Genomic DNA, 11,973 nt, shown 5'->3' with positions numbered 1-11,973 from the left:
TCTTAAGAAGAGAGTCAACTAGCCACCTAACGGGCACTCGTTTTGAAAGGGTCTGCACGCTACAGTCCTTAAAACATGTCATTTGTTCCTTTAACTCCTGGAACAAACCAACTATAAGGGAGAATAATAACAATGCAATATATACAGACCTAGGCTAGCTGAAGCTCCTCGGTGTGTAAGATAACTTATATAGACTGAATGTGTCCATTGTGTGGCCAGAGCTCGTTAGACGAACAAACGGAGAAAAACGAATTAAGTACTACAACTTATGTTATAAAATAACTTCATCCTCTAAGCAAATACCAGAAGTTTCCTATTCCTAGGGTTTATGTCAAATGTTTCCTCGAGACCTGAAGTAGTTAGTTCTTTGACCTTACCAGAGCGACACACGAACACAGAACATATACGTACATCCGTTTCTTGCTGAAGCCCGCCTTTACAAACCTAAGGTGAGCCAGAAAGTCTCTGAAGAAAATATTTCCCTGCAAGGATATCACAAGCTACATCGAAATGAATATAAAGAACTTTCACGACCAAACGGCTGAGGGTTGACTTACGCTCACAACAACTTATAGTGAGCACTATAGGATGGTTGTGTGTGATTGTGTGTCGGTGTATGAGAAAAACTTACCTGAAATGGGGTGGTTAATTATTTACATTTTTAAGGCTGACCAGCTGAGTAACACGCGTGCTCTAGTGTACAATCAATATGTCAACAAAAACAAAAAAAACAGCCAAACGCAAGCTTGCTGGGTTGATTGGTTAGGGGTTGGCTAGGTGAGTAATCAAAATAGACTCAAGCGTGTAACTAAACAACCTGGGAAGTGGCCAAAACAAAGCGGACAAGGACAACTGCCGGCGCGCCTCATTTAGTTAGACGCGTTTTATAAGCCAAGCGTAAAAGATGTGTGTGCGCGCCAAAAAAAGAAAAAGTTGGTAGCACTTTGAAAAAAAAAAACAGTTTTGCTTTGGCTTTGTATTTTTGCGTCAAAAATGTAATTTTTTGTATGCGCGAGAATTGGCAAATTTGTTTAAAAAAAAGTGACTTTTACTAAAACGAAGCAGCAATTTTAACTGCTTTTGCTTGGATGGTATAGCATGGATTTATGCCTGCGAGGGTCGCAGGTGAGTACTGGTTTCTTATTAGCTACGATTCTAAAGTTAAACTGTATCTGTTTCCTCCCCACTACTTACAGATAAACTTGGTTGAACGTCAAAAACCGCGTCCAAAATTTAACTCACAAACAAATCTCTTCCATACGAGCGTCCATAGCCATAGCAACAACAAAAGCGCAAACAACAACAACTTACGCTCGCGTCCACATTCGGCACAATTCTTTGCAAAACGTAGTCGCTCCTCACCATTTCCCACACGCCCGCAATCGGCTGAACCCAGGCAGTTTAGTTGCAGCGCGAGTACACAAAACGGCATAGGACGCATTTCAAACAACTCTTGCGGTCAGTACTGTGGTCGTGGTGGCGAGTACGTAACTGACAAGTTTGGCAAGAATGTAAGTATTATGCCGTTTTGGTATTAAGAAAGATTTTCACATCATTTCGCGTCCCTTTCTAGAAACGTTATCAATCAATTTCTTCTTCAAGTTTGCTGAAACTATTGCTGGACGAGCCGATTAAGCGTTCCTGGCTTTGTCGTGGTAGTGTGTGCTCTCCTGACTCGCAATCTGAGCAGTGCAGCGCAAGAAGACATTCAACATCTTATTACGATTGCAACAAACGTACACGTATAGAATCGGCAGGCGGTAGTAGTGTGGATAGTGAGGGATTTCGGACGCATCTACCAGCGAGTGTTGAGAACAATAAATACGGAATGAGGTAAGCTCTTGAAATGGGTAAGGGAGCAGCAGACATCGTCGTGCTGAAGAAGTTTGTATAGGGCACAATCAAAGTCGATTGCTATGTAGTCGTACTCCGCAATAAAAGTTTTTAATCGCAGAAATTCGCTCAGAAAGTTTTTCATCCAGATTATCCAACGTAAGACACAGGAAACCGAGCAGGTATATCTGTTTTTCGTTAGCTGCGAAGTGGCGCAAAACTACTCTACAAAGGCTAAGGAATTGTTGCGAATATGTACAGGCCTTGCCGGATTGAATCCGGTACACTCCGGCACACTCCGGTATTAGCACCATCTGGTACTTGCCCCATTACCTCGGGAACGAAATTACTTAATCTTTCGAGCTTTCGAGTCAGTGGAATCTAGTCGGCTCTTACGGCAGGCATGCTTACCGCGAGAAATGTGCTATACCCCTAACCTACTGATGTGCTGTTAGGTTTTTAGGCTGACATTGTTTTCGCTGGTAATGTCAGGTTGAGACTTTGAGAACTTTTTTTATACTCGCTTGCCGTAATACACCCTTTTTCGGCTCTGTATTCAGGCGGGAGAAAGCAGAACATACGGCGTATTTCCTAAGACCAATGATATAAACACGGTCAGCATGTATAGTGAAGAAGCTTCTGAGAACGTGGCAGACTACAACTAATTTGAAGGCTCAGCAAAGTTCTCTAAAGGAATTCTGCTGCATTGTATTACTTGAGGGATGTGATGGCGGCTCCGCTATGAATAGCAACAAAGAGCTGGAGCTTTTGATGGACAGTAATTTTCCTGAAGTTCCGGTTGGTTGGCGATTGTTTGTTCTTAGGCGATAAAGCCGACTTGTGTGGGCAATTAACTGTTTCCAGCCCTAAAAGTATACATAGCCTGATTGCATTGTTCTTACGCAATTTCAAAGTTTTTTGGAGATTTTTTGTCGCTTAACTTGACTATATAATAAAGTTTTTGAACATGGTTAAAAGTCGGTTAGAGATCTCATGTAACTCCTGAGGGCTTCAGGCCGATCAACCCCTCTTCGTTTCTCCCAAAAGCATTAGGGCGTTTGATAGATCTGATGGACCTGTACATTCGTGGCAGGATTCCTCGTGGGCTAGAATCGGTACCGAACTATACCTATTATAAGGGAAGTTTGACGGAAACATCTCTTCATTCGATCGTTAAATAAACCGCGGGGTCTCTAGAACACAAATAGATCTGACTTCTAGGGAAGGATAGGATAGACTTCTTAACACCGACAACTGACTCGGCGGAGGTGAAAGCTAGTGCTGGAGGTTTCGTCGGGAGGTCAATGTAAGCCTGCAAAGAAGACTCTTAGCCCAAATGTGGTGTGCTACGATTGTGATTGCATCTTATTATTTCAAGTTAGTATCATCTGGGATCCAAACCATCGGCATGTACTCAGCTATGTAAAAAATACTCTTCGTCCTGTAAGGTGGCATATCCGTAAAGCCAGAAGTGGATGACAAGTAATCTGCCAAAATCATGGGTTCACACTGTGAGTCTGTCTCTTACCTATCCAGACTTTCCAAAGGCATTCTCAATATAGATTATGCGAGCCCATTTTCACATGCCCTGTGAAATAAATTCATCTTACGTCAACAAGGTCTACCGATATAATAAGCTCAAAAACTGGGCAGCGAGGGAATATGGACCATTTGGAATTGAATTGAGCTCCTCTCTATTCCAAGTACCTTTAACCTAACATAAACTTACCTAGGCCTTCTTCTCACATAGACTCAAGTACGAGGCTTTGTAAGCTTAACTGAAAAGCTTCGAGCAAATTCACTTTTCATTTAAGCCTTACTGAAGCCCGTTCTCATAGTTTTAGTGTTTCCCGATTTGAAAGTTTACTTATGTATCAATCGAATTTTCTTTCTTTAGCGCATCAACCTCCCGTCTATCCAGCGCCAATTCTGCTTCCAGTTTTTCACATGAAAAATCCACAGGTTCTACAGCATCCACATCATCGCTGCGTGCCACGGATTACTGGCAATCCAGCAGCGCATCAACTACAGCTACCATACTACAGAAAACAGCCAAACCTGATCTTCCGGGGCGTGTGTCCTTTAGTAAACCAAATACGGGTATACCAGATCAAGAGCCGGAACTCAGTCTAAGTGATTGTGACAATGACAAGCAAGATGCCTACATGCCTAAAGCACTTACAAAAGATGCACCTACTGAAGCATCCATATCGGCACCGGGACCCATAACAGTGCCAGCTAGCGTGAGTTTCGGAAATAAGCACGAGTTAGCAGCATCTGCTAGCTCTTCTGTAGAGCACAACACATTGGGGGGCACGAAAAAGTCAGTACATTTCGGTGCAATGGCCAGTGGTGAAGGTATACTTGCCGAAACTTATGAATATCCAAAATGCCCATCCGATAATTGTTCGTGTAGCACGCGCAGTTCATCGACCGCCAGTAGCACACAGGATAGTATCACAGAAATCAAATTTGCTTGCGACTCAAGAAGTTGTAAGTTTGGTGCGCAAGGGTTGCAAAGCAGAAGAGCAAGCTCAACAGATGTAGTAGACAAAACTAATTACTCATTTGAAGACGGAGCTCAATACAGCAAACGGACTGAAGAACTAAAAGTAATACGCGATTATAAAAGTGTTGTCGGAGATCAGCTCGAGAACTCAGTGGTTAAGCAGATATTGGAAGAGGATAAGACTAAATTTGCAGTGTATGACCCTGCTATTGAGATGCCATCATATTTAGAGAAATATGTTTCGCCAACTAAGTCCAACATCTATTCAGACAAACCCAATAACCTGTCTGAGTCCAAACAATCGGGTGGTAGTTTCAAGAATGATACTAAAAAGAGTCTCGTAGTTAGCACTTCCAATGAACTCACGAAAACTGATAATAATTTTGATAACAATTTCAAAATGCAGAGTTCCTACGTGCCCACAAGCGACACGGTAATCAATAACTATCTCAAAGTAGCTGCCACGACGCAACTCATGAGCAAGAAAAAAGAGAACAACCAACCAAGCTCCGACGGCGATAAGTACCAGCATGGTAATGCGAAGAAACCCCCAATTGCCACGTCAAACAACTCGGCGATGAAGAGCAAACTAAATGCGAAAATGAAAAAGTCTACGAGCTTTGGTAGCTTGCGTGAGGACGCCAAATTACCAGAGTTCAATATGGATAAGGTTGATAGTTGGATGTCAATGCACGGCAGCGGGAATCTAGAAGAGCCTAAGCCACTAAGTAAGCAAACTTCGCTGGATATGAATTTTGAAAAGCACATGACGGAAGCAATTGAAGGGCAAGGAGATAACGAACACGATCAAGACGAATCGGGCGAGGAAGATGAAAAGGACGAGCAAGTGGATAGCTCATCACAAGTGTCCACAAAGTCGGATGGCGAGTCTACTTATGATGAGATTGTGTCCGTTATAAAAGAAATAGATGAGGACAAAAAGAAAGGTGAGTGCAGTTGGTTTACAGGAGGTCGAGTTTGCGTGAATTATTTTTTTTTTTTGTCAACAGATAATTATGCTGAAAAGGCGGTTAATGAACTGGAGCTTAAGCTGAATATGCAACCGTATACTGTGCCCTCGACACGTAGCGAGTTGACGACTGAATCGTCCAAATCAGCGGATAAGTACAAGTGAGTTGTGTGAGCTTGTAATTGATAAGATGAGCTAAGAACTAATTCTTGCGTTTTAGAGATATACTCACCTATTTAGATGATGTAGAGGACAGCTGTGACCGCACTCTACTCGAAACTCGGCGCTCTATACCGGAATCAAATCGCTCTGAAATTGAATTTGTCGTGGAACCTGATATAGCTGAGGATGTACCAAAGTGAGTTTCAGCGTTTTTGTACACACAAACATTACACAACAAAAACATCATGTTGTCTCGCTTGCACACGCAGTCAGACGCCCCTACGTTTACTTCACTTATTTCATTTACTCACATCGCTTCTCTTTCTCTTTCAGATTGGCCGATTTACTTATGCTACCAAATCATCAACTCGCACGTCGTGTAATTGCGCTGAGCTTGCGTGCCAATGAGCTCGCCAATGCTGTTTATCTCTCCAAAGAGCATGTGATGAAAGTGCGAAATGAGAAACAGAAATGCATACGTACAGAGAAAGCGAATGCGGCGAATCGTATGCGTGAGCAAAAGAAGCACTACGAGACCATTGTGAAGAGGCATCAAGGTTTTATAGAACAGGTGAGTTGATTTTTGCTTGGTGTGAAGTACCTGAAGAGGAGCAATCGTACTCGCTCTCAATTTCAGCTACTCAAAGATAAAGGCTCATTGTGTGAGAAAGTCGCTGCACTCACACGACGCTTGGAGAGTCAAAATCAAGCTTGGGAGCATAAGCTGGAAACTGAAGTGCAACGCGTGAAGGAAACAGCATTAGCTGGTGAGAAGATAAGGCGTGAGCGCTGGGTACGCGAGAATACAAAAAAGATTAAGGTATGTTTCAAAGTACACGAGTGTCTGGATCAATCTTAATACACAGCTTCCACTCTTCTCTATACGTAGGAGCTCACAGTCAGAGGTATCGAAGCAGAAATCAATAAAATGACCAGCAATCATCAACGTGAGGTTAATGAGCTCAAACAGGCGCACCAGCAACAACTGTTAAATGCCCTCGAGGAAGCGCGTCTTAAACATGAACAAGTTGAGAATTCAATACGCGAGTCTTGTGCACAAGATCGTGAATCCATTATTGAGAAGGAGCGTTTGGCAATACGTGAGCGCTTCGAGCGTCAGTTGGAGGAAGAACGCAAGAGTTTCGATGAACAGCGACAAAAACTGATTGCAGACTTTGCAGCCGAACGCGCGCGTTTACAAAATGAGTTGAAGTTGAAAGATGCTGATTTCCACGTACGACGTCAAGAGCTGCAACGTGAAAAGGAAATTGAACTGGAGCAAACCGTTGCGGAGCTACAAGAGAAAATGTCCAAACAAGAGGAAAAGTATCAGGTGAGCGCGCATTTCGAGTTGAGTTTAAAATGCCTTCAATAAACATTATCTCACGGCCCTCTCCAGAATCGCATCAACACTATCGAGAAGCAGTACGAAGCGGACTTCGAGATCTGGAAGCGCGATTACGAAAGCGAATGTAAAGTAGCACAGATCGACAAGGAGAACGCAATACGGCAATATTATCGTGCTGAGCGTGATCGTCAGATCGATGCAATTGTAAGTCGTATGGATAACGAAGCGCAGAAACATGCGGAAGAGCATGAGACGAAATTGAAGTGAGTACATGCGGAGTCAACAAAACATCTGTTTTAGATACTGCAATATTTTCCATTTCAGTCGGTTAAAGGAAAAGTTTGATAAAGATTTGCAGCTAGCGGAAAATGCGGAGCGTTTACTACGTGAAAAATATACTGAGACACGCTGTAATTTAGCGGAAGCGGATGCGAAAGTACGCAACTCTGAGGCGGAGATTAAACAATTACAAATGGAGCTGGAACATAGTAAAAAGGTGAGTTTGTGCAGAAGTTTTTCGTTTAGGTATAATTACTTTAGTTCTCGAGTGCGGTTAGGTTTGGTTGAGTCGCGACTATCCCAAGTTTGAGAAGCTCATTCGGGTTGCTCATTTTTCTTTACATAGAAAATCGCTGCATATCGTTCGGCCCAATTTTGAAATCTTCCGGAGGGCCACGTAAATTGAGTACTTTATACTAAGTCTAGCAGTGCCAATAAAGGTTTGCAGTATAGTGAGATCCAGTGGATGAATCCCCAAGCTAAATTCCAAATCTTGCGAAGAGCTTCATGGACTATTGTGGAGTTTAGGGTAAAAACTAGCATAATCTGTTCTCCAGTGGGTGTGGCTGCAAGCAGGCGTCTGCCCTGGAGTAGACGGCTTTTAAGATGTCCATGTGCGGTGCTTACTTAATCCTGTCGTTGTTCTAGCAGTGCTTCGCCCCATCCAATAGGTGCAAACACTCACTAATTGTCATCCATGTTCTCTAACGGTAGTCCGAGGAAAATGCAGTTTCAACAGAGTTGAATCAGAGAGATATGGCTGTTAGAGGCATTGGTTCCACATTGCAACTAAAAAGATCGTGGGTGTAATGTGGGAAACATTACAAGCGGGACATACATTTGGTATATCGGAGTTGATTCTGGATAAGTAAGAGTTTAACCTATTACAGTACCCACATCAAAGATTAGCGGAAATGCCACGCGTCTCCCTGGGGAGGGTGCGTTACTCAACTGCGAGTTTAGGGTATTTGTTTTTGAGAACGAGGCTCGCCAAGGGCTATACTTGGCATAGTGTGGTCCGACGCATTTTTATGGATATTTCTGCAGGCTTTGTTCTTTTTTTTTTGATATGGCTGAATTCTTAAACGCCGGATTTTTTCATAGTGCTTACGGAGATGACTTCTTAAATTAGTGGGAGGTGCCGTCTCTTCAATCAGATGTCGGTTGGGATACACAGGTGTCTGCTTATTAAACACAAACTATTTGTTCCACATGTCATCTCTCTCCTTTATAGGAGTATTCTCGCCTCACTGTATAGGTGATATTCTGGGGACATAAGAAGGCATCCCATGCCAGTTCTGAGCGCTTTGTTTTGACAGACTTGCAGTTTACTCCAGTGTGTTTCCTTCAGGCTCGGCGACCATAGAGGGGACGCGTAGCATACAAGCGACCAGCCAATTGCTCTATAGGTGCGTGTTAACTTTTCTTTTGCCCCAAGTACTGCCGACAAGAGACTTGAGGATTTTGTTGTTGTTCTGGACTTACGGTACAATTACGGCTACATGCTCGCCAAAATGTAGATCGCCTGATCGAACGTCACATTCATTATTTTGGGATGTAAGAAAAGAGGTAGCGTAATGCCATCGATGTGGATGTCCAATCTGGTCGACATTTACTTCGTTTATGTTGCAAATAAAGTCGGCGAGAATTTAAAAAAAAAATAAATGTAAGGCGCGATAACCTCCGAAGAGATCTAAGGCCGAGCTTCTCTTCCAATTTGCGTCGTGCTCCTCTTGATTTTCCCTACAAATGGGCCGGACGGGACCTACATGTTTTATGCCGACTCCGAACGGCATCTGCAAAGCAGATGAGTTTTCACTGAGAGCTTTTCATGGCAGAAATACACCCGGAGTGCTTGCCAAACACTGCCGAGGGGCGACCCCGCTTAGAAAAATTTTCTTCTAATTGAAAAATCTTATTTCTAAAATTTTGATGTTGATCTGCCCGGGAGTTGAACCCAGGGCATACGGTGTGATAGGCGGAGCACGCTACCATCACACCACGGCGGCGAGAATTTGGTCGGTGACAATCTCAGATTTCGCGAGGTGAAAAACTGGAAAGACTAGGGATGTAGCCGTTGATTTTATAGCATAGCTCATCGATGGATGAGTCAAGACCTTTTTCGTAGGACGCAATGGTGACCCTTCTGGCAGGGAAGAGAGTTTCCATACGTAAAAGTTAAACCAAAGTGGGGATAGGACACCACCCTTGAGCAACCCTTATTTAATTCTTCTAAGTTGTGATGTTAAGTTTCTGAGCTGCACCGATTCCTGCCGATAACACAGATAATTTCCGGTCCAGCTTTTAAGACTGGGAGGAAGGGTGGAGCGTTCCAAGTCTTGCAATAACGTGCCATGGTTGACTGTATCAAATGATTTTGATAAGTCTAGCGCTACGGGTTGTTGTTGTTGTTGTAGCGATAAGTTTACTGCCCGAAGTCTTTGGGGAGTGTTATCGATGTGATGGTCCTTTGCCGGATACAGATCCAGTACGCTCCGGTAACACAGCCCGACCATCTCAGGAACGATTTATATGGCCACATTAAACCTTCAGGCCATCCCTCCCTCCCCACCCCCAAATTCCATGAGGAGCTTGTAATCGCCAGAGGCTCGTCTGTTACTGGAACCGGATTCGCCGCTCGGAGGTGAGGTTGGAGAAGCTATATATTGCGCTACACAACCCCTTGAATCGAGAACTCTTCTATGGTGGAGTTCTTATCCTTACCCCAGTCCAACCTAACCCTTACCTAACTTATATCCATATGCACATTTCAGATGTGCAACGAATTTATAGCCGAACGTGACCAACTTCGTGATAATCTGCGCAACGAAGTACAAAGCGAAGTGTCGGCAATAAAATTGGAACGAGATAATGAAATACAAAAAATACACAAGAGGTAAGAATTGAACAAGCTAAATAGGGATAATCTGTTTAAATGTTCTATATATTTTATTTTATTCCAAAGAGTACAACAAGCGATCGAGAAGAAGGATACGACTATCGATTTATTGCAGAAAGAGAATGGTAGTTTGCGTGAACGTTGCCTCAAATTAGAGGCGGTTATAAGGCAACAAAGAAAGGATTACTGTGTGAAGTAAAATAAAGAAGTTGCCTCGTACGTAGCTAGTAAGTGTACATTATTTATTGAGAGAAATGGAGTTCTACATAGATGACCTCTCACACAACACTTTTTTACAAACCGGGCCATGCGGCCTTAAAAAAAGTTTGAAAACGAACAAACTAAAGTTATATTGAGCGTTTTACGAAAAAACAACTTCAAACATATCTGTCCGAGAACCTTATTTTAGTGCACGGTGACCTCAAATATTTTTTGAAAAAATTTTCGATTTTTAGGAATTTTGATTTAATTTACATCCACTTATTTGTACCGATGTGTATTTAGTTGACGGATGAGTAAGGTATAACTTTATTCTGCTGATAGTTTGAAAATGCCCTATTACAAAACTCGCTTCAAAAAGTCCTAACTCAAAATAATAAGCTTTATCTTGGAATTCAGTTGAAAACTGTCCTATCTCAAAATTTTTCCATAGGCTATTGATCTCAGCTGAAAATATATTTAATGTATGCTAAGTTAAGGCAGTTTTGTTACAAACTTTGATATATGTTCAGACAGCATGACATCTTTCAAAAAAAAAAAATAATAAATAAATAAAATGGGGCTTTCCTCAATCAAATTCTTTACGTGACATTTTGAGATATAGTTTTCTTGAAAAAAGTTCTGTAATGGGCCTTGCTCGACTAGCAGCCGTTTATCGGTGATCTTTCGCTCAGCAGTGGAAACCATTTTGCACCTATTTTGAATACTGAACTAATTTTTGTTCAGTTATTTTTTAATTTTCCATATTTCCATTTAATGTTTGTTAAATACCGTAATTTAATACATTTATTTTTGGAATAATAAAAACAATAAATAACAATATTTCTTTCTTAAAACAACAAAATTGGTAGCATTGCATAAAAACTAGGATAGCATCGCTAAATTCTACTTTGTGCGCCGGAAAGTAGGCAACACTCATATACGTAGAACTTACAGTAAAGGGCATAAATGTAAGACAAGTAGTTACAGTAGTGGCCAGATCACCACAACAAATATTAACTATTTTTTGAGATTTCGATTTTAAACCTGCTGCGGTTATTGACTAAATATAGAAATTTTTCCTATTTCGAGTTTTATAGTGTATAGAGTTTTTTTTGGAAAATACCCACTCAGCATTTAGGTGATTAAATTTTGAATTTCCCTACATATCAATAAAATTTGATTACTCTTTTTGACTAAGTAATGAGTTATCATACAATTGAACAAAAGAAATAATCAAATATGAATACTTTTGATGATCAAAAACTGAATATAGTTTTTCAATCACATTTTGGAATCATATTTGAATCAAATGTGTTTACTTTACGTGATCAAAAATTATTAATAATTTTTCATTCATCTTTCTGAATCTTTTCTGACTATCTTTGTGGACTGAATAATGAATTGTATACTTGTTAAAATATTACTTTTCATTGAAGATCTCCCAGCCAGCATTTTTTGAATATTTTGATAAAAAAATATTCAAATATCATACCCCAAGATGTTTAAAAACGTTCAAATTAAAAAGCATCTTCTGTTCGAAAATAAATGTATCGTCGGGAGAAAAATGTACCATAAATGTGATTATTCTTGAATAATCATTTATGATTCATATTTCAAAACGATTTTTATTAATATTTGATACCATTGTAAAATTGAGCTTTAATTGTTTTAGAGTAATATTTGACTGCTTTTCACAGGCATTTTCTCATCATACTCACGAATATATTTCAATCGTTTTGGTTGAGATTTTTGAATCAATTTTGAATACAAAA

General features: G+C 41.1%; 1 protein-coding gene across 1 annotated transcript; it reads left to right on the top strand.

Annotated features, from left to right (window-relative positions):
- The first annotated feature begins 646 nt into the window (after window positions 1-646).
- Window positions 647-11,075, top strand: dila (dilatory). The gene is made up of 13 exons (XM_067777472.1): window positions 647-1,125; window positions 1,197-1,511; window positions 1,574-1,833; window positions 3,731-5,289; window positions 5,353-5,473; window positions 5,533-5,670; window positions 5,808-6,045; window positions 6,112-6,294; window positions 6,364-6,807; window positions 6,874-7,085; window positions 7,147-7,318; window positions 9,876-9,997; window positions 10,067-11,075. Exons 1-13 carry the CDS (start codon window positions 1,099-1,101, stop codon window positions 10,197-10,199), a joined length of 3,924 nt encoding a protein of 1,307 aa, XP_067633573.1. The 5' UTR covers window positions 647-1,098; the 3' UTR covers window positions 10,200-11,075.
- Window positions 11,076-11,973: the final 898 nt, after the last annotated feature.

Source organism: Eurosta solidaginis, chromosome 3, assembly GCF_040869045.1.
Source record: "Eurosta solidaginis isolate ZX-2024a chromosome 3, ASM4086904v1, whole genome shotgun sequence".
NCBI classification, from domain to species: domain Eukaryota; kingdom Metazoa; phylum Arthropoda; class Insecta; order Diptera; family Tephritidae; genus Eurosta; species Eurosta solidaginis.
Note: the sequence above shows the minus strand (reverse complement) of the source record. Positions and strands in the feature narration are given on the sequence as shown.

What these genes read in the sequence shown, in the direction of transcription:
- dila (XM_067777472.1), top strand. Translation starts at nt 1,099, where the DNA reads ATGGATTTATGCCTGCGAGGGTCGCAG. An exon ending in CTGACAAGTTTGGCAAGAAT is followed by an intron (nt 1,512 to 1,573) that starts GTAAGTATTATG and finishes GTCCCTTTCTAG; the next exon opens with AAACGTTATCAATCAATTTC. An exon ending in AGCTGGAACATAGTAAAAAG is followed by an intron (nt 7,319 to 9,875) that starts GTGAGTTTGTGC and finishes TGCACATTTCAG; the next exon opens with ATGTGCAACGAATTTATAGC.